The 22528-nt window shown below is 38.7% G+C and overlaps 1 protein-coding gene and 1 long non-coding RNA gene across 8 annotated transcripts; one reads left to right on the top strand and one right to left on the bottom strand.

Moving 5' to 3' along the window:
* Positions 1 to 1194: 1194 nt before the first annotated feature.
* cracr2aa (calcium release activated channel regulator 2Aa) lies at positions 1195 to 13761 on the bottom strand. 7 transcript variants are annotated; one of them, XM_027999213.1, is made up of 20 exons: positions 13646 to 13761; positions 13176 to 13215; positions 10819 to 10840; positions 10481 to 10725; positions 7871 to 7982; positions 7606 to 7792; positions 6464 to 6610; positions 6241 to 6331; positions 6053 to 6148; positions 5411 to 5598; positions 5179 to 5250; positions 4484 to 4529; positions 4300 to 4382; positions 3899 to 4229; positions 3682 to 3814; positions 3096 to 3177; positions 2822 to 2936; positions 2609 to 2710; positions 2404 to 2480; positions 1195 to 2068 (listed from the first exon to the last, which is right to left on the bottom strand). In XM_027999213.1, the coding sequence occupies exons 4-20, from the start codon at positions 10694 to 10696 to the stop codon at positions 1984 to 1986; spliced, it is 2163 nt and encodes a 720-aa protein (XP_027855014.1). In that variant the 5' UTR covers positions 10697 to 10725; positions 10819 to 10840; positions 13176 to 13215; positions 13646 to 13761; the 3' UTR covers positions 1195 to 1983. The 7 variants fall into 7 exon arrangements, with proteins under 7 accessions (XP_027855014.1, XP_027855022.1, XP_027854992.1 ...); XM_027999221.1 differs by lacking the exon at positions 13646 to 13761 and adding an exon at positions 13529 to 13613; XM_027999191.1 differs by having other exon boundaries at positions 10481 to 10840.
* Positions 13762 to 13781: 20 nt separating this feature from the next.
* LOC114133395 (uncharacterized) lies at positions 13782 to 15124 on the top strand. Its single transcript, XR_003593175.1, has 3 exons — positions 13782 to 13854; positions 14736 to 14808; positions 14894 to 15124. It is a non-coding gene; the product is annotated as an uncharacterized LOC114133395 (long non-coding RNA).
* Positions 15125 to 22528: the final 7404 nt, after the last annotated feature.

Raw genomic sequence — 22528 nt, 5'->3', positions numbered from 1 at the left:
TAACCCTGTCAGAAGTCGTAGGAGGAGCACTATGTCAACATTTTGCAACTATAAGGTTAGAAATGTTATGAGGAAACTAAAGTCATTCACCCATCATTAATTACTTCTTGTGCAATACTTTCATAGAGTGATTTTCCCATGAACTAAAAAAGATTGCTTTCTAAAAACTGATTTCTTGCTTTTCAGGCCTTTTTGCCACTTCAACTTTATAACTCAGACTAATTTGTCTTGACTTCAGTGTATGTGTGGATTACAGGTGTTGCTACAAACATCTGGTTCATATTCCATGTTAGTAACCGCATTAGAAATAAAACTGAGAAAAAACATACTCGGTACTCATTTTTCCTGGTGTAAATGCCTTGACACATTAATCCAAACCTTAAACTTTGATTTTTTTATTTCCTTGTTTAGAATTAGCTTCAGTTAAAACAACCAATATTTCTTTAAAACTTTAGTCTAAATTATCCTGAATAAGAACAAGATTTTACTATCTTAGCAACTCAGATAAAAACATTTGCTGAAAAGACTTTTGAGGCGATGCAACAAAAAAAAAAACATTTGTAGTATTTCACAAATCCTAATCTGCATTTCCGGTTCAGCAGTGGATCCATTTCACTTCTGCTCTTAATGTCATTGCCAAGATTTCAACAAGCTTTTTTATTTAATAAATCGGTTGATCTAAATCATCTGAAAAGGAAAAGTTGTTGCTTGGTCAACCAGATGTCAGCAGTGACGGGTTTTTTATGGGTTACGTGGCCCTTCACCCAGGGCGCCATCACATTGAGGAAGCAGGAGCCTGGAATAAGTTTTCCAGGTGTTTTCTCGCCATGTGATGGGAAACAGAAGCCTCCCTGTATTATCCAGGCTCTGCTACAGAAATTAAACAATTTGACAAATTATAGCTTTTAAAAAGTGGTTTATATTTTAAAAAGGTTAACATGCCAAATGGAAGAGAAGGATTATGGTGAACTATATTAAGTGAATCATATAGGAGTACTGGCATGAAAAGAAAAGCAGTTTGAGTCCTAATTTGCTGTTTTTAGGGTTATACCAATAACCTGGTATGCCAACTGAACTTCTGCCATTTATTTTTTATATTTTGTCATGTGACCTGAAGCTGGAATAAACTTATTCGCTTTGTAATGCTGTAAATCTAGTTTATGTTTTATGATTTAGTGAGCCACAGTCCACTGATGAATTTCACAAACATCTTTATTAACATTTAAATATGTACATTAAATTAACGAGACTCCTGAAGTAGTGAAACATTAGTGACAAAAATAAAGGCAAGACTAGATTTTAAACATAAAAAATTACAGAACATTTTCATAAAACACTTGGCATCTAGAATTAATCCAATCTGTTCTTAAAGGTTACAACAAAAAAAATATTCTAAACTGTAATTTTTGATCAAAAATAAATTGCTACCTAACAATTAGTAAAGGAGACATTAAATATGTTAAACTTGGAACAAAAACATGTGCAATTAAAGTACTTTTGTACACTGATGCTCTTTTTAAACATTATATGAAGAAACTTCACATAACCAGAAATGAATAAACTGAATTGAACTTAGATCAGTTAAAACTCGACTAACCAAAGTTTTAAAGGTATAAAGTTTCATGCAAAGTTACTTAAATGATGGTGCTTTGCTATTATGCGTCATGTTAAACATGATATAGAGGAAGTGAAACACATTTAGTACATCTCATGATGGATCTATATCTATATAACAATATGCTCTTCATAAGTGAAATAAATATGTAGAACAGATAATTGTACTATTCAAGTTAGGGTGAATATACAACTAAAACAAATGTACTAAATATTTCAGCTAGTTGTACATTTAACCCACAACATCATAATGGTACTTATTTTATCTAACCTGAATTTACTGTGTTCTCAGTGGCCCGTGTGATTTAACTAGGACATTTAATAAGTTGATTAAAGGGTAGTGCTACGTTGTGTTGAGTGTTTTCTGTTTTAGCAGCAGGATCTCCTTTTTGAGGGGCTGCTGATCAGCTGGACCGTTTTCTCCTTCTGCTGGTCTTCTTGTTCCTTCAGGATTCTAAAATAAAAGATGATCAGTTCCAACAGGCACAGACGGTTTTTACCTGCGATTACATCACCGCCGCGTTTTCACATCTACTCTGACTCCAATGGTTTAAGATGATATTTTTTTATTACATAAAGTTTTCTGAAAGTGAAATAATTTGAGTTTTAGAGCCCGATTGTAATATTAGAAATAAAACCAGTAATTACAAATCAGAATTTACTCATAAAAAAAAAAGTTAAATACTTTATAATCAAATTGTCAAAACAAAGCTTTTACAAAAACATGAAAGCATCCAGAGGTGGTACACTTATTTCAGAGCATGTTTTGTTTTTGCATGAACTGCTCACCTGGCTAAATGCACCATGGACTCGGCCACATTGGCTCCAGAACATGCACTGCATTCAAAGAAGGTCATCTGGCAGTCCTTCAACCAAACATGAAAATAGGATTAAATAAAAGGCAGTAGAGCAAATAAAATGCATTTCCAAGTATAACCCTGATTCTGACCCCAGATAAAAATATAATACTTTAGTAATTATTTAAAATTAAGACCTTGGCGAGCCTTTCGCCCACTTCCTTCTGAACTTCCCTCTCTGCCTCTTTGTCCATTTTGTTTCCTAAGAGCATGATGGGTATTTCCCCACCGGTGCCCTCCTGAAAAGCAGTAGATGTAATGAGATTAGGACAAGTAGCTGGTTTTACAGGACTGGTTCATATTAGAGTCATTTCTCAGGAAAACAGACTTTTACTCTGTGGATTCGTTACCTTGACGCTCGTCAGCCACTGTCTGACTGCAGTGAAACTCTGCTCAGTGGTTACATCATACATCACAATCACACCATCAGCTTTGCGAAAGAACTGCTTGGTGATGCTGCGGTACCTGCAGGAGGAACAGGAAGTGGACTATAAGTGGACTTTTGGTCACTTCCTCCCATCGTCACGGTGCTTTAAGCTGCATAAAAACCTGAAGAAAGCTGAGAACTTTCATCCAAGAGATCAGAACTTCTCTAAATTTCCACACTTTCATAATGAAGCTCACCTTTCCTGTCCTGCTGTATCCCACAACTGCAGCGCCACCTGGCTGTTGTCCACAGTTATTGTCTTCACACTGTAGTCTATGCCTGTAGAATGTGACACACAAACACAAGTTAAAAAGTGATGGAATTCATTTTAATGTTCATCTTCCTTATTTCAGTGACCATTTTGTGATTCACTGAAATATTAAAAACGGCTCCCAAGGCAACAGATGAGCCACTGCTGTGTCCAAACTGAACCAAAGGTGACAAATGTATTTGTTGAATGGTGGCCATTACATTTAACAATTAATGAGGGAAAAAGGAAAGAAAAACTGAAGCAGAACCTGAGAATTTCAATCAATTTACTGAAAACCACATTTTTAGTCTAACATCTAATTTCATAAAACAGAATGACATCAGAAATTTAAAGCATAACCCTCATGTGAAATCATAACTCCACCAATACCAAAGAGGGCGGAGTCAAGAGAAACTGAGGGGTGTGGCCAGGTTCTCATTGAGTCATAACCAAACCAGTGCAGCCAAACACATGACTTTCCTGTTTTAGTTTTCATTGACTGACAGGAAGTGAAAAATGTTTACACTGCGTACCGACAGTGGCGCAGGTTCCCGGGTGGAAGCGATCATCACAGAATCTCTGGAGGAGCGAAGTTTTTCCCACGCTGGAGTTTCCCACCAGGACGACCTTGAAGAGGCGATCAGGAGCCGAAGGAACGCTTTCCTCCTGGGAACCATTAAAGGAAACGTTGGGCCCAGTAAACCTGCTGGTTTAGTTTAATCCAGCTTAGCTACATGAGGCGACGCTTACATTGATGGTGGTTTCCTTGCCAACCGGCTGACCTCTTGGAGATGACGGGACCTGCCGTTCCTCAGACTGCTGCTCAGGGATCGGCAATGACCTGCGGCGAGGTTCGCTCATCACATCCACTCCGTCTTCATCATCCAACTGAGTCTCCACTTCAGCACAGTTCTGCAGTGCGGTCTGAGCCAGGCTGTTGTTCAATAAATAGGGGAGGTGGTCTTCTTCTATGGAGATAATCCTCTGGAAACGACTCCTTGCTTCAGCTGGGAAGGACGGCTGGTAGAAGCCGTTAAGGTTCTGCCTCAGGGCGGTGGAGGTCGGCTCCTCCTCATCCTCACTGCAGAAACACCAAACATGAAGCTGCAGCTGCTAACCCAGAGCGTTAGCTTCACTTCTGTGTGGTTTACCTTTTAAACACATCTGTGTTTGCTTGCTTCACTCCATCAATAAAAGACCGGTGCTTCAAGCTTTTCTTGGTTCCTTTTGGTTTCTGCAAAGTGAGATTTGTTTTTCAATTTTTAATACACGATTCTGGAAAAAAAGATTTGAAAAACAGAAAATGAATGCAGAAAATCTCTGAACACAACACACCTGAAAGGACATGTCTCTTTCATCCCGCAAATGTTTGTTCATTTCTCTGAAATAAAAAGACAGATGAAAACTAACGGCTGTTTTAGGGGTTAATGCTTAAAGGTAGAAATGGGTCGCCACCTTTTGCATTACTGATCACCTCAAACATCACCTACAATCTGGGCTTATTCAGGTGCCTACTCATGTCTCCTGACCAATCACATGTTGTGACTGCAAAGCAGAGTAAATAAAGCTCTTGATTTTACATGCAGGAAGCAGAAAGAGCATTTCATCTCTTCATTTCAATGTTTCTTTTATGTCTTCCTGCTGCAGAAGATAAAATCACATGATTGATTTTCTGCACATCTGAAACTGTAGGACACAACGATCAGTTAAGCTGGGTCACCACTGAATGTTTGATATGTTGGAAAATATCAGTTAATATTGAAATTAAATGCACTTTTCTCCAATCTGATGGTGGAAGAATCTGAATATCTGATAAAGAACTATACATATATTTGTTGTTGAGTTCATATTTCTATTTAACAATTTAGCTGCAAAAAGGGCTTTTAAATTGAAATTGTTACTTATTTTATCATAAAATATAATTACAGACACTGCAATTAACTTGATTAAAAATTTTAAACCGAGTCCCACCACTAGTTCTGAAATGTCAACATGCATTCGATCTGAAACAGTCAAAAATGGAGTCAAACCTCAAAAGGTCCAGCTGTTTGTGAAGACTCGCTCTCTCTCGCTGCAGTCCTTCACTCAGTCTGTAGATCTCCCTGTTCAAAAATAGTCCGTTTGTTCAGTAGTTTTCCTTCAAATTCAAATATGAGCCAGAGTAGAGAAAACAACATAAAAAGAAACAAGGTTCTACCAGAGACAGCAAATAATGTTAAAAGCAGCCAGACGTTATTCTGACTGATCTGAATGTTTGCTCACATCTCCTTCTCCTCGTGAAGTCGTGCCGACTGCTCCTGCAACAGACCCAGCTGCTCCTGCGCCAGCGTCAGCTCCTGGCTCACCAGCTCCAGCTCTCGGGCCAAGTCGTCGTTCGTCTGCTTCAGCTTCACGTTTTCCACTTTGGTCTCATGTTGTTCACTGTGAAGTTCCTGACACTGACACTCCAACTGGATAGAAATTGTTCAAGAAAAATGGTTAAACTTTTAAAATTAAAGATATTTTTAATATGCATTTGCTCTTCTCTTAGCACTTTTCACCTTTCAATGCAAAACATTATTGCATGCAGAGACTCAATTTATTCCTTTTCAGTCAGAATTTCTGTTTTGCGTTGATGAAACTATTGAAATGTGAATTAAAGCAGCCGTTTTAGGAATTTAGCTCCAGTAAATATAGTTTTAATAAAAACTGGAGAATAAAATGTATTCATGTTGATAGGCTCAGATGCAACCATGCAATCAACAGTGTTGATGAAGAGATGCTGAACGTCATCATTATGTTTTATTGGCTTCATGTTATCAGTTATCCAGCGTCTGATTCTTCCTGCTCAGACAGTTTATGGTTTGTTTGCTTTTCTCTTATGAATAAAAGGTTTTGATCTGGAGTCTGAATGTTTCCACCGACCCGTCTCTGTTTCTGGAAGAGCTGCTCCAGGTCCTTCTCCTTGCTGGACAGCTGCAGCTCCAGGTCTTTACTTCGGGACAGATATCGATCGTAGTCCTACAGCACAGTTTTTAGAAAGAAATTTAATGGAAATACTAAAACTTTGACCAAATACAAAAAGTTCTGGAAAATAATTGTCCAGTTTTTACCTGCAGTAGTATTTTCTCTTTTTCATTTTTTATCTGCTGCTCCATTTCTTCATACAGGTGCTGGACCTCATCATCATGTGTTGCTGTTTTCCTAAACAAATAAAAATCATTAATATGCAATAAAAGGAAATGAGCTTGCAGTTAAAGTAAAATTTGTGGGGGGGGGGGTTTAAACAGGTGACAGAAACCATGACTTTTCAAAGAGGCTGATGGCGTCTCAGACCTTTTGAGGGCACTTTCCATGTCTCTCTTCTCCTGGTTGGCGTCTCTGATCTGCGCCGTCACTCTGGCCAGGAAATGCTCAAAGTTTGACAGAAGTTGAGGCTCATCGCGGCGCAGCTGGGCCCACAGGCTGCGCACCTCTGCAGGGCTGACAACAGAGTTCAGACGTTTTTACTCCACTGATTTTTAGTCAAACTCAAGTCTGTACTTTGACTAGGCCATGAATCAGCTTCAGACTCCCTCTAAAGGAAGATGAACAGGACAAGGCTTTGGCTGTTTCTGAAAAACTAAATGAAAACATCCATCATTAAAATGAAGAGGGGAAAAAAAAGATTTTAGTTTTGTAATTGTCTTGGAAATTAGTTTTAAAAAACCCCATTGGATTCTTAATTTTTGTTTTCTTGAAAAGGGAAAAAAGAAAATGGGTGAACCAGAAATGGATTGAAGATCTATTCAAATGTTTGAAAAAAATGCATTTCATTGTTGCAGTAAATAAACTTATTGAAAGACAAAAACATGAAAGTCAAACTAAAATTTAAAAAAAGGTAAAATACACTAAATTGTGAGAAATTCCAGTTTGGTTGCATCCAATAACACTAAGCAGAAAACTTTGGTCTATGACTTGATTCAAATTTAAAATACTTTAATTTAAAATGTTTTTTGTGGGATTCTCTGAACGGAGTAACAACGGGCATCTGGGCAATTTTAATAGGAATGTCACAAAAATCCACCAACCTTCATTTAACGTCCAACCAAATGAAGATCAGCCTGTGCTGCACAAACTGAAATGATCAAAAATGTCGACCCTGCTCCCATCATGCTGCAGAGTCAGTAAGTTCCTTAAATGCAGCATCCAGATCTTAAGAGATGAACTACATCTTACATAAGATTCAATCTTTTAGTTGGACATAGATGAAAAAAAAAAGCCATGAAAAAATGTTTTACAAGTTTTAAAACAATTAAATTTAGATGAAGTTTTTTAAAGCTTCTTATTCATTCTCTGCAGGTCTCCTACTCTTTAGGACCAACGTCTGACAGGCAGCACAGGAAACGCTGAGCGGAAACTTCCGGTCCTCTTCACTAAAATCCTCGGCCGAGTTTGTGAAACGTAGCGGAGACATTCAGACCTGAACCTGAACTCACTGTTCCAGGAGGCTTCCGGCGCCCAGGCTCTCCATGAGCATCACAAAGTGCTTTTCCTCGTCATCCTCAGCCGCGCCTGGACCCTCCTTCCACCGGGACTGGTACAGAACCTCCGGCACGCTTTTACTCAGGTTCTTCTCAGTCATGATGTCATCTACAGAAATCCTACGGCCAAACAAAAATGCACCTACAAAAACATAAAATAGAGCTCATAAACAAGCAGGTCAGATGCAGGTTGGAGTCATATTTAGTTTTGGAAACTTACTGAAACCAGAGGAGAACTCTTCCAGCGTGAGGAATCCGTTTCCATCAGAATCGAGCGAATCGAAAACGTTCTCCAGCTCGTCTGCACTCAGAGGAAGCTCACCATTCAGCCTCTGTCAGAAAGCACAAAAACCCATCAGGTTAACAAAATCCAAGGACACTAATGTCACCGTAGCTATAACAACTGCCATGCGAGTGTTTTATGTGGAGCAGCAACTATTAGTAAAAGAGAAAGACGCACATTTTCATCCTCTCATCTCAGTAAACCAGATTATGTTAACCAGGATAAACATGACCAACCAGACCAGCTGCAGCTGAAGAGAATCAGACAAAAACTCTCCCAAATTATTTTAAATTGTTGCTATAAAATGCATTTGTAAATTAAAAACCATTTATGTAGAGGAAAATCTTTGACATTGCATCTTATTTTAAACCATCAGGTTGAGAGGAAGACGTAATGTGAATCTCCTGTGAGCCAACAGAGCCACACCTCTGGTGGTTTTCAGTGTTTACACGGTTTAATGTTGACTGAAGCCGCCTGTAAAACCCAGAGCTGGACACAGAAAGGAAAACATCTGCTTTGAACAACCAGCTGTTCTGGAGAGTCTTATCTGCTGGAGACACATCGCTTCATCAAACAGCAGAGCAGTGAAGCCATCCAGCTGGAGATCCTGGTCAGAACCAACAAACTGATTCAACTGCAAACAAACTACATGGAGCCAAGTTAAAGCCTCTGATTCCTCTGCTTTAGTTTTTATCCTAAATGTTTCAGATAATCAAACCATCAATATCCCACAAACACATTTCAAATGATGATTTGACAGAACAAAGTTATCCTAACTAACCTTCTTGTTAAATCAAATTCACCCACCATATTTTTGGAGTGTAATGTAACTAAGACCTAAATCGTGTCGGACCTGCAGAGTAAGGAAAACAATTTAGGAGAACTTGTCTGACAACATGAAGTAGGATAAATGTTCACCAAGCAGAACATCATGTTCTGATGTGAAGAAATTCAGGAACACATGAGAAAATCTGACATCAGTGTGGAAAAGGTCACATATCCAGAGAGCTGAGAAAAAACACGGAGAATGTTCCCATTAGAGGCCAACCCAGCAGAACTACTCCAACAAATCGTCCAGAACGTCCACAACATCCGGCGGTGGATTCATTTGGAGCCGGAAATTAAACTCTGGATTTCCAGTCGAGGGAACAAAACAAAAAACCCTGAAGTCAGACTTTAAATTCAGAAAGTACAATTTTATTATTATTTTTCCATAATGGTGAATTACCGTGTCAATATGGCCGCTTCTTTGATCAACTGTGGTGGAAATCTGTTTACATTTAAACACAACGTTACATGCAGCGCCGGCAACTCTGAGCAAATTAAAACCAGCGTTCGCTTCCTTTGGTCCAGACCAGACGACTTTCCTGCTGGGAATTCTCCCCATGTTAACCGGAACGCCGTTACACAGAATAAGGTAAATAAGGTAAACGGAACGCAGCTTAAAACTCTGCAGGCCTCCGTGCCTCACTTAGGGTCAGAGGTCATGATATAAGAAAAATTAAAAAAAACTAAGAGACCAGGCAAAAATGGCTTTCATGGGAATTCATCTCAGATTTACAAAAAGAGATAAAAAATCTGTAGACTGATGGAGCAAAAGTCCAACTTTTTAAAGGTGGGTATCCACCGGAAACTAGAGTTTCAGAATCAGAACATTAAACCAACAGTCAAACTCGGCCACGTTGCTGAATTAAACCAGTAGAGCCACTTTAGATTGAATCATAATTCCTCCACAAAGATGTGAAAAACTTTACAGCCGTTATCAGACAGATGATTCAGCTGTTGCTGCCCGGAGCGCCACAGCCGCTTATTTGCTTTAGGTAGTAATTAGTTTTTCACAAAGGGCCAGACTGGACGGCCGTTTCCCCTTCATCTCTTAAATCACTTGAAAACACCTCTGTGTGTTTACTCAGCTTATCTTTGACAGAAAGATTTAATGATTTGAAACATTTCACAAATAAAGTATAAATCATTTAAACAGTTTGGTTGAACTGATTTAGCAGAATTGCCTCTAATTACCAGATCATCACCATAAACAGAAGATCAAAGCTCCTCCTGAGTATTTATGATCCATAGAAACGGAGCATTGAAGTGGCTCATCAAAGGCCTGGATGTGGATCTGATGGACCAGAGAATCTGCACAATAATGCAGGTGGAGAGGCTGTGTGACAAAGAGTCTCCGTCTCTTTTGTGTTGCTTTGAGTGAGCTGCACAGTAACATCACGCTCCTGTTTGGGATCAGTAATGAGCGCTCTGGCCGACCCTGCATTCTGTTCAGTGGTGGGACAACAAAGCCAGAAATGATTCTTTATTCTGAGAGATGAAAAGGTTTTATGAAAACAGCAACACTAAACAAATCAGGAGTTTTTCCAGTTTCATTTAACTACAGATTTCCTTTCAAATCTCTTCTGCTCTTATGTCCTAAAGTCCTATTTAAACTTCTAAACAATCAGGTTTTATCTGATTACAGTTAATCAAATTAATCCATTTATTTAAGAATAAAGATGCAACAAGAATTTGGGTGTAATCTCCAACCAGCAGGCTCACCTGCATGTCCCGGCGGGTGATGAATCCCTTGTTCTCCGTGTCGCACATCTGGAAGAACTCGTGAGTTTTCTCCAGGATAGTGTTCTGTCCCACATCTGAACTCCGGCTCCTACTCGAGTCGTCCTCCTCTGCACTCGTCCGGTCGCTACCTCCTCGTGTTTGGAGCGTTGTCCGGGCCGCGCGGATGTTAGGACACGGCGCAGCGAAAGCTGCCATGGTGTCAGCGAGTGTTTTCTATGAGCCAGCTGCAGACAGAGGGATGGAGGAAGTGGAGCTTCAAGCTGCTGTGGAACCGAAGCTTTCAGCAATGTCACCGATTGTCATCTCTTAGCAACCACCTTTTTAATTAGTAGATGAAACCTATGAGGAATACAGAAGGAGGGTCTTTAGTTACAACCTCTGGTCCAGTAAATACAACAGGAGGAATTTACTGAATCACAAAAATAGAGAGCTGCACAAACATTCACACACTTCAAACTTTTAAAAACACTGCTAGGCAAAACCAGAAACCTAGAAATAAAAACCTATAATAGTACACTGCATACTGTTACAGTAAAGAATAACAGCATTTCAAAATCCTTAAAATGAAAAAAAAAACAACAAAAAAAAAAAAACCTGAAAAGTGTGGTGTGCAGGTGAATTTAGCCACCAAATGGTAACAAGCAGCAGCGGACACTGCTAACGCTAACGCACTAATCAAACATTAGTTCTGCTAACGCTCAGTGCCATACCAACACGGTATTTAGCAGAAGCTAATGTGCGTTAGCCGACTCCCACCATGTGTCAATAGCTGCGTTTTCATTGCTGATGTTCATAAAACTGTTGATATTCCAGGACTTTCCTAAACGCATCATACCATCAATCTACCACTTCCTGTCTGTCATCTTTGGCTTTTCCACCAAATGATTGATTTTTCTCAATCATTTAAATTAAATTTAAATTTTTCTCATGACTCTTGTGTGCAGTCATGAGACCAATTTTCACAAAATTGGCATTCTGTGAAATTCACAAATTTTTAATCATAAAAACAAATCCCATCCTAGTGTAAAAATCTATCAAAAAAAGTGTTTTTAATTTCCATTTTTGTAATTCCAATTTGTGCCAAATGGCCAATGGATCTGATAACATCACACTCTACAGGGTCAGATACATTAACACACACCTCTCTGTGCAGTCTGAGCTTCAGAAAGTGATTCTTTAGAACAGATCTTTCACTCATGGTTTTAATTTTTTATTACTTTTGAGATTTGCCGACTGGTTGCCAATTTTGCCTAATTGACCACAGCAGGTGTTCGGTCAGAAAGCATGCAGGAAATCACCTGTCGTGACCTTTGCTCTTTGTATTCGATGTTCCCCACTGAGACTGATGACTTCTGACAGGTAAACCTTTGCTTTATTGACTGGCTGATGTAACTCAGACTGGGAGCACTGGTTTGGAAGATTGCCTCCCACTTGCACTTCAGTTTTCTTGATTAATTTATGAGTGATGATCCATATTAATATAGATATGATGAACAAGAAGACAAAAAAACATACATGTAGAGAAACTGACAGCAAAAAAGTTGCTTTAGGAATAAGACAAATGATTTTTATTTATTTAAAAAATAAATAAATAAAAATCTGGCTGAATTTCAGTTAATTTGGAATTTAAGTCCAGTTCTTCCAAACTCTAATCCCAATTCACACTGGAGCATCTTTCATATTCCACAATGTAAATTTATTCCATCAGATTGGACTAAAAGATAAACAATTCACATATTTTTGAAGATATTTGACTTTTCTCAATTTGTTTTGAAGTTGAACCAAAATATTTTGCAAGGATGACGAGCCTCATGAGGAAACGACAAGTCAGCGTGAGCAAGACGAGAAATATAAGGGAACCAAGTTTAAACTGTTTGGACAGAATGATGCAGGACTTTTTCCTCTGTTCATGATGCATTCACTGTAAATGGGAATTTTTCAAACCTAAAAAAGAAGGTAAGGACAACATAATAAAAGGCTCTAGATAAATGTATTAAACCATGGCACTGAATCAGTAATAAAAAATAAAATCAGAGGAATAGTGTGAAAATCTAAGCGTTAAGATACCTAAACTTAAAACCAACTTATTGGATTTCCAGTCAGACCAGAAGACTAAAAAATATGAAGCATATTTACCAGTCACAGCAGAAAAGTTAGCAACTTTAATTTCTGGTTAAGTTTTCTGAAATTGGTGGAGTGGAAAACAAGGACTGTTTACATCAGGATCCATATTTTCTGACTAGTTGATGTCCAGGATTTCTGTTTGCATATCAGTGAAGGTGAAAATGTTTTTCCCCTCTGACTTTACCCTGGCCTCATGCTGCTGTTTCATTCAGCAGCAATGTGTGCTTTGCATGCAGACTTTATCAGTTTTAGGTCTCGACATGCAACAGCTGTTAGACCTGCAGCAGTTAGCAGCGCTAAGGTCCGGACCGCAGTCACAAACTGAGTCCCAACCACAACCAGGCTCTGAGAAACCTCTTAGTCCAAACCACCAAACAACACGACCTGCAAAGGCCGCAGTGATGAATGACCTACATGTGAACAATAACCACCCACCGGATCATGAAATGTCATAAAAATAAGTTCAGGTTTTTGTCTCAAACTGCGTCAGGGTGACATGGAAGCAGGTGTTTAATCAGACACACCTGAGCTGCTTGTTTTCTCAACTCACCTGAAACTTTCCCCGCCTCATCCTGGAGGAATTAATCCATCTGAGAAATGAAAAAGAAATTCATTTTAGAAAACAGAAATCACCAAGTCAATAAACACACAGCTCTTTCAATATCAGACCGAACTTTTGCAGCAGAAAGGAAGAGTTACATTATAACTGAAGTAGTTAACATAGAAAAGCTGCAATAAATGAGCGCAAGTTTTCATAAAAGAAACGAGCAACAGACAGAATAAACAAGAAAACCTGTTTAAATAAGATAAAACAAACTCTTCCTCCCTGTTATTTAGAAACTTCCTCTAACAAACGCAACCTCACTCACGCTCTCAAATCAACTTAAACTGTGTGAAACGCACTTCCTTATAACTTCTCTCAGACGCCAAGGTGTTTCTCACTTCACCTAAACCCGTCCAAGTTTCCCCGGGCGGCGGGAACAAAGTCTGGCTCAGGAGAAGCGGAATTAAACGTCTCACCGCCGAACGAGCAGCTGGACCGAGGCTGTGCGGCTCTTCACCGCGGACAGGTGATGTCGCAGCTCCGAGACTGGAGGAATGTCACTGCTCTGACGAAGCGCATGGGGGAGGGAGGGGCGTAGTCATCCGCTGTTACCTTGGCAACGCCAACACGGAAGTTAAATCTCGTAAGACACGTGCTGTGGAGGAAAACCTAAAATACTACTAAGGTTTTCATCTTTTCTTTCGGATGTAAGAGGAAATGACCGAAACCGTTTACAGGAGACAGAACGCGCTCCGTCTGGTTCTGTTAAGAATCTACACTGTAAAGTTTATTTTACATACATGCAGCCAATATTTACAGACACATTTAATAAATGAGAATATTACTGAGAAGTGAAACACATTGTGTATATGAAGATTGATGTTTTAATCTGACAAACGAGGTTCATCCTGACGTAATTCATTAAATATGACCGCAATAATAATAATAATAATGATGATGATGATGATTAATATAATTATTTAAAAGGTACCTTTCCGAGCACAGAAAGTCAACATACAAAAATAAATGAAAAAATTTAAACCAGAAAAAAATAAATAAATAAAGCCAAAAAGAGATTGGTACATGTTGATAGATACAGCTAATCTGTTTTTTTTTGTTTTTTTTGCAACATTTAATTGAATTGTCCTAATTAACTTTTTTTTAGTGAACATTTTCGGTTCGTTTAGATTTTTAACAATGTTAACATTCAAATGTGCCGCTGAAAGCAGCTGTTTTAACAAAAAACAAAATATACGAGCAAAGAGAACAGGTGAGAGGATAAATGTTTAGCTAAACAGCCCAACATTTTACATCTAAAAAGGCCAAATGTGACCAAAGAACGGCTCACAGATAGATCTGGTGATTAACAACGGGATAAAAACTGATATCCATATGGATTTAAAATGTTTCATATGATCTTTTGGGAGTCAGATTTTCCAGGTTAGCAGGATAGTCCTCTGAAGGTCAATATCTGTGAATGTATTTGTGAATGTGTTGTTTTTGTGTTTGAATACATAGCTCAATATCTCAATATAGAACTCAAACTCATCATATTTATTTCCACAGCCATTGGAGTCTTCATCCTGATGTTCTTTCTGAACTTCAGCCAGCCGTCTTCACCACATCTGGACACAGAGACGTATTGATTTCCTGTCATGTAATTTGCTTTTGAGGTCAGTTATTTATTGATTTATTTGGGCTCATGACTAATTCTTGTCCTTTAGAACGAGCCTCCCACACACTCCTGGGCTCTGCACCATAAAGTTGAGGACAACATGGTGAAACTTCAGAAAGTCTGCAGCAGGTTTTGGATGTGATGTGCAGTCAGGGGGCCCATCTGGGCACCGACTCCTTTGGAAACTTATTTTCTAACTGTAACATCATTTCTGACCAGGAATCAAAATTCAAAGCATCATCTGATTTTCTTTGCTTCATTAAAATCAGATTGTTATTTCTATCAATTTTGTCCGGGAGTGAAAACAGATGGATGTTTGTTTCTTTTTTGTGTGCAGTTGTAGTACCAAGATAACCCAGATGAGGGCAGTGCAGGATGGATTTTAAAATGGCACAAAAAGAAAATCATCTTGTTAACCAGGAGAACGTTCAATTGCTACCTGTTATAGAAGTCAGTATTTTAACATGCTATGTTGAAGCAGATGCCTAAATGAAAGGAAACTGGACTTTTTATCACTTGAAAACATTTCATTTTTCACCTAAAAGGCTTTTTCTCTTGTGATCTTATGATAGGTTATGATGTATAACGCTGATAATGATCAGAGCAGAGGGAGAGAGTTGGCTGAGAAGTGAAATATCTTCAAGAAACAAAAGGGAAAACAGAGTCTAGTCGCCTTCAGTTTAGGCCCACAGACTCTCTTTTATATTTCAACAAATGCTGCATGAGTCTTCTTTCATTCTTATAAATCATATTGGATAAAGCTTATAGCAGGAAAAGTGTGAGAATGGCCCATTAGCAGCAGCCATGCAGGAGTGAGGCGTGTCCCCATGCAGGATATGTTTGTCACACGTTTCATGGATCTGAGTGGATGTTCCACACATGTTGTGAGCTTCTGAGTCTTTGCTTTGATTTCTCTCCTTCAAAGTGTTTTTGAAACGCTGGTCTGCAGAAAACAGATGAACGAGCCGCATTGCTTCCGTTGGAGCCAGATGTGTTTACATCTCTGGACACTCTGGGATTATTAACACTATCATGGCAATAAATCCTAATCCTGTGCTAGCAGTAAAATATGCATTTATTTTACATGTTATTAGCTAAAGGTCCCCCACCCAATCATTTAATCCCATGGAGGAAAAGTAAAAACGTAGCTGTGCAGCCGCAGCACTGCCGGGAACAGCTGACTTCACATTTGGTTGGTTGGATGATGGAGGATGTGGTTGTGGCTCCTGAAGTTTTCTGTGTATTCATCTTACTTTTGTCTCCGTGGTTCTGGGATTACGCTGATCAGATTTATGCTAGGCTAAAAGCATTTCTGTCAGTTCTCAAACCGAACATAAAAACTTCTCCTAGGTCATCTCAGGTTGAACTATACACTGACTGACTTCAGATTCAATGACCTTTAGAAACCTCTAGGAGGCAGCCTTCTTCAATACAACTTAGTGCTGAATGATTTACACCCCTGAGAGTTGATTTCTACAATCACAAACCTGACACAACTGGGCCTCATATGCAATAAAACATTATTGCATAGCAGAAACTATAGTTTTAATGAGTAGTTTCGGCTCTTACAGTTTATTATCTGCACATATTTGCAAACCAAAGAAAAATAAGCTCCATATTTATTCCTGGTATTTTGTGTGGAAGGGAGTTGTTTACAGTGGAGTAAATAACTTTGTACTGTGGGAGAGTAAATATGGACTATAGTGGAAATGTTGATTTGTTTTTAATGTGCCGTTGTCTGGGAGCTATAGCTAACTTAATTTGCAGTTACAGGAAAACCCCCGGTTGGTATTTGTCTCTTCCTCATGTGTTTCTGCTTTCATTTGTTACGTCCATGTATTTCTGTGTAGCAGCAGCAAGTTATTTTCCAAGAAAGAGGAGATGTTTGGCGTGAAGTTATGTGGCGTCCCGGCAGCCTGCCGAGTTGGACTCACACATGCAGACCCAACAGGATGACGGGACCGTTTGTTTTTACCTGCTCCTCTGCATGATGGATACAGACACACTGACAGGCAAAGTCACATGTTCTGCATCACCACAACACCAGAAATATCTATTTTTTAGATTTTATAGTTATTAAGGAAACTCCAGCCTCTGATTCATGAAGCCGGAGAGGAAAATCTGCTCTCAGGGTTTTCTACACATTCTTAAAATAACTTTATACCTTTAACATAAGAACCAAATGCAGCAAGACAGGAAACTCATTTCTTTCATCAAAATGGTTTCTTCAGGTGTTTATAATGACAACAGGTGATCTTCCTATTATCTAATTGTAGATTTGTACATTATAGCTGCTGAAGTAAATCAAAATGATTTTTTGTACAGATTATATGTAATAACATTATGACAGAGAAAATGAGTAACACTGATTACACTTTCATCAGTGGGTAGGTTATATTATTAGACAGACAGAGAGGAATCATCATCATCATCATCATCATCATCATCATTATCATCATCATCATCATCAGGACAGAGTTAAACTGTCCTCAGCAGTAACTAAGCGCTCAAACGTTTTTATTAATGTTACCAGCTTAACAGGTTTTATAAAGTTCTTACATCCAGAACTGCACAGACATGATGAACGAAATGAAATATGACTAAATATGACTTTCATGCCAACCACTAAAAATAGTTTTAGGTAATAAAAGAATCTTTGCTGCCATATTTGAATGTGTCCCATTGGATTTGTTTCCACTGACTTTGGTAACCTGTGCATGTTTTATTTGACCCAGGCTTTTACGTGTCAAATTTTACAACCCATAGTAGTTAACTTTGGGCCCAAAGGAGGAAAAAAGGACCATTTTCAAGCCTGCAAAAGTTGAGGATAAATGCTACTTACAAAAGTAAATTGCAGATGTTATTTCAATTGTGCCAGAAATCCGTTTTTGGGATAAACTTTGAGTTTGAGCGGAAGAAGCAGGAACTTCTGGAGGTGTAAACAAAGAAAATCACTTTTCACATGATGTGTTTTAAAGGAATAGAAAAAAAAACAGAATTTTTGTGCTGTTTGTAAAGAACATTTTTTGATTTTATCATATTTAGCTTAAAAGGAGGATTTAGCAGTGACCGCCTGGAGGAGGCAGGAAGAGGGGAAGGAAGTGCAGCTTGGTTGGTCCTGGAGAAGAAGCTCCTAAAGGACAGTGATGTTCCAGGAGAGTCAACGACCTTAAGGAAGCTGTGAGGAAGTTTTACTCCGAACTCACATTTGGTCTCAAGAGGTTTTATGAGATTTTCCATCTGAGATCTGAATGTTGGAGTGAAATCATTTGGTTTTCTGCTGCCATGTGACTCCACACCACACACTGCACGACCAAACCTCATCATTCATCCTCATAAACATCATTGATAACATTATTTATCCTCATAAACATCATTGATAACATTATTTATCCTCATAAACATCATTGATAACATTATTTATCCTCATAAACATCATTGATAACATTATTTATCTTCATGTTTGGGGACTCAGTCTACTTATAACTCAAACAGATGTGCATTTTCTAAATTAAGCTAACTAATTCACCCAGTTGTGTGTATATCAGTTAGACTATAGTTGAGCTCCCAAAGAATACCATTTATTCCTCTTTAGTTTTCCATTCTTTTATAATGTGCGATTTTCTTTTGTACATTTCAGTTGACGAGTTTTCAATTCCATTCATAATGATCTTAAAAAGATCTTAAAGTCATACATTTGAGTTGGTGAAACCTGCAGAAACCCTGAAGATGGATATTTTTAGATGCAGAGGAAAAATGATCCAACCTCATCTGAAGAGATTTATGCGGGTTGAGGCAGGGAGCGACTGGACCTCCTACTGACGATCACTGGGCCAGAGGGTACCGCTCTCCGACTGGGTGGTACCACTTGTCAGACGTCTGCTCTGACCAGAAGTCAACACGGTGGCCGGGCCAGCTTTGGGTTTGGCCTGGTACACTGGAGGTCATCAGTCACAGCGAGCAGCAGGGGAAAGAAGGAACCATCCAAAACCTCAACCAGAGTGGAACACGGAGAACCCGTTTTCCTGAAACCATCCTGAGGCTGGATTTAATAACCGGGTGCAGAAAGATCCTCATCCAGGAATCAAACATGATCTGGGCTATAATTTACCTCAAGGTTGATGAAGATTCCAGCAAAAGTTAATTTATAGATGTTGCAGGAGTCCAGTTAATCCAGTGTGAAACTCATTCAGCTTTAAAACTGACACATTTCTCTATTTTCCAGAAAACCTCCTTTCTGTTTGGTCAGGATTTTAAGTTTTGTCCACTTTGTTCCAACTGAGTCAGCAGATCCACTGCTGGCTTCAGATAATAACCGTCCATGTTGGACCAGTTCTTCTTTTGGATTGTCTTGGCAAGAGGAACACTTTTATTCATGCAGATATTTATTTTTTCCTGACTTTGATCATGAAGCTCCAGATCACAAAATGTGAGCAAATGGACTGAGAAGTGGCAGATGGCAACACATTTTCCCTCGTTAGATTTGGGTCGCTGATTTGTTCCAGATTGGGATTAAAGGGGGATTATTTTTTGTAAATCTTTATACAAAAAAGTTACAAATTCATTAAATGTTCTCTGACTGCTTTCATTGCTAACATTATGGTTTAAATGTCATTCATAAGCAGAATAATTGCAGAAATGACAGGTCTATTTTCATCAGCCACTAAAGATTTGAGAAGAATTTGGTAAAACAGCTTTTCACAGAGTGAGGGTAAAACGACAAATTTAGTTGTACAAAAGCTTTCAGCACCAAGAACATTTACTGCTGGATAGTAATGAACGGAAAACTGAAGAAAGTTTACATGCAGTCACAGTTCTGTGATTCTTAACAGGGAGAAAAGAACTGCTGCAGGTGATCTTTTATTGGTTCTTTCCACACATAAAATGCTCCTTTAATGATGTTTATACTGTCCCTCCAACACAATCATTTAATCCAAATTGAGCTTTGACTAATTGAACCAAACAACAACAGAGTTCCAGCTAACTACTGGTGGAAATGCAAGCAAGTGACCTGGAAACAATTAAAGCGTTTTGGTCAAACAGGTCAGTCAGCTCATTATCAGGGCTGATCACTTTCTGTTCACTTTGGTGGTTGAAGGAAAAAAGCATCAGATGCCTTTAATTCAGCCATAAAATGGAAAAGCGTGGAAGGATTTTAGATTCCACAAGTGTCTACTTTAAACGCTTTTTGAAGGTAACACACACGGCTGTGCAGAGCGACTGCAGAGGGTTTGGTCTCCCTCAATGCTTCGTCTTTAAAAGAGAAGGAGTGCAGTCATGAAGGATGAGGGATGCTCCATTAAATATTCAGTTCTTTAATAAGAAATGTTCTCACATTGAAGACTGATCACATTTCTTATTTATCCCAGGAAAGGAAATCACATTTTTAACACCCAAGCAACAAATTAGCCTTGTTTTACTCTATAACAGGGATCTGCAAGATTTCACCTAAATAAAACTATTTACAGCTGAAAACGTTACATGATCTTTTGGAAAGAAAGTCTCTCTACTCTCTTTCTCAAGTTCATAAAACCATCCTTTTATTTCAGTTTTTAGACTTTAGAATAATAAAGTTACAACATGTCGATATTTAGGGTTAGTGTTAGCCTTCAGCTCTTTTTCTTTGAACTGAAGATGAATCAGAGAATCTGAGCTGTTTGTGCTGCTGCTCTGTCCTCTCAAACGCCCGTTTGGTTCCAGCAGTTCATACTGCAGCAGGTTCTGCTGAGCAGTTCCTTCTGTTAAAACTGGGGCGTTTCATTTCACTGTCTCCTCATGTTTACTAAATATGAGGGATTTTTGCAAACTGAACAACTTGACATGATACGCTGTGTGCCTTTAGATACGGAACCTTTTTAAAAGTTGGCATGTAGATGTGCTGTGATGGTGTCATGACCAGGATCAAATTGGAATATTATGTTTATCAGCGTAAAAATAGCTTAGCTGCTGGTTTAGTGAATCCGGTGACATATTGTAAACATGCTGGACCCAAATGAAACAAGTGGAATGAGTGCAGTGAGGAGGAAACATGTCCAGCTCTGCAGAACAAACTGATCACCCTCACAAGCAATCTTCTAAAATGAAGTCACTTTTTTCAAATTGATGATGGATGGAGCACTTCTGACTTTTATTTCTGCTGCTTTCGTTTTCTTAATGGCTGTGTTGAGCTGGCCCCTCTGTGCATATTAATCATTTTTGAGTGTTGCTAGTTGAGGGAACACTTTCAGAGCTGGCCTTAAATAAACTCCACTTCTGGCGCAGTGAAAGCGCCCACTCTGGGAAAGCACTGCTGGGAATGATAATCTGATGTAAAGTAGGCTGCTTTGGCTTCAATCTGCAGAGATCTGGGACTACAATCTGTCACTTTCAGGGATATAAAGTTAAAGACGAGCATAAATCTTCTTCAACAGATTTGATGATCTTTAAAGTTTATGCGGGAAAGTTGTGAAATGTTTGTATTTTACCAGTAATTTACATTTTTTTAAGCATAAATTGTATTATATCCCAACGCCTCCTGCAGGCATTGGAACAACCTATGGATAAAGCCGGGTTCACAAAGCTAAGATCTTATGAATTAATGAATAAATCAAAGAATAATATTGAAATTCATTATTTTGTTCCTGTGCTCTTATGATGGGATAACTTAGATCTTAAAAATACCCTCAGTCTCTGGCAAAAACCTTCATGTAAATCTCTTTTATCACATTTTTAACAAACTGTTTCATCCTAAACATTTTTACTGATTCAAAGAAAGAAATAAAATTGTCTTGCAGTTTAAAAGTTTCATGTTGCACATTTGTAACAAAAAACAGATGGAAGCAGGTCATGAAGAAGATCCAGTGGACTGACAGCAACAGATTTCTTTCTTTTGTCTTCTTTGCAGGTGCAAACAAGCACAGAAATAATAATAATGATAATAAATGAAACAAAAATATAAGTTGATTCATTCCAGTTTAAGTAGTTGAAGATGATACCTGTCTGTCATCGTCACGGCTCGTTTCAGCCTGCAGTCTGCTAATATCTGCGGATTAGCAGCTGCAAATAGCTGCTGCCTGTTAATTCTGCTCATTTTTACCTGCAAATCCTCAGGTAAAAAAATTCCAGACTCACAGAATTAAAGTGTTTCAAAATTAAAGTCAGAATACACCAAAGGTTTGATCCAGTAAAATGTTTACTAAAGCCAACAAATCACCCTGAAATGTGTCTTTTTCTGTCACTCTACCTGCTGTTAATCTGTAATCTGAAGATTAAGGATTATTCCCTAATTAATATCCCTAATATCAGGTGACCCACATCCTTCTTGTGCACCTTTTAAAAATTTTTCCCAAAATTCCTCAACAGAAATTCAGAGTTTTTGCTGTTTTGTCCTAATAAACATTTAGCTGCAAAAGGGAAAAGAAACGTTGTCCCTTTACTTCTGCTTGTCTCTGGTGGGACTCACTCCCTGCCTGCAGCAGGTCCTGCAGGGGAAGCCGCAACAGAAACAACTCGGTGTGATTAGTTTCTACTTTCTGTCATCACCGTGCGTTTTTTTAATAGAGAGAAGTGACGCAGTTACAGCCTTCATGCATTTATGTGGCCGGCCAGCAGCTGTTTGATGGTACCAAAGTTAATGGACGTCCATCAAGTGTTACTGGAACCTTTCTGCATAAGATAAATGAAATATGGAAGCTTGAAATGGAGG

This window comes from Xiphophorus couchianus, chromosome 2 (genome assembly GCF_001444195.1).
Source record: "Xiphophorus couchianus chromosome 2, X_couchianus-1.0, whole genome shotgun sequence".
NCBI lineage: Eukaryota > Metazoa > Chordata > Actinopteri > Cyprinodontiformes > Poeciliidae > Xiphophorus > Xiphophorus couchianus.
This window is presented reverse-complemented; position numbering and strand designations above follow the sequence as displayed.

Bases quoted from the DNA above. Each gene is read 5' to 3' on its own strand.
- cracr2aa (XM_027999191.1), bottom strand. From the start codon at position 10,696: ATGGCAGCTTTCGCTGCGCCGTGTCCTAACATCCGCGCGGCCCGGACA. The intron at 3,815-3,898 runs GTAAGCGTCGCC...AATGGTTCCCAG, and splicing joins GCAAGGAAACCACCATCAAT to GAGGAAAGCGTTCCTTCGGC. The intron at 2,069-2,403 runs GTGAGCAGTTCA...CTTTTATTTTAG, and splicing joins TCCATGGTGCATTTAGCCAG to AATCCTGAAGGAACAAGAAG.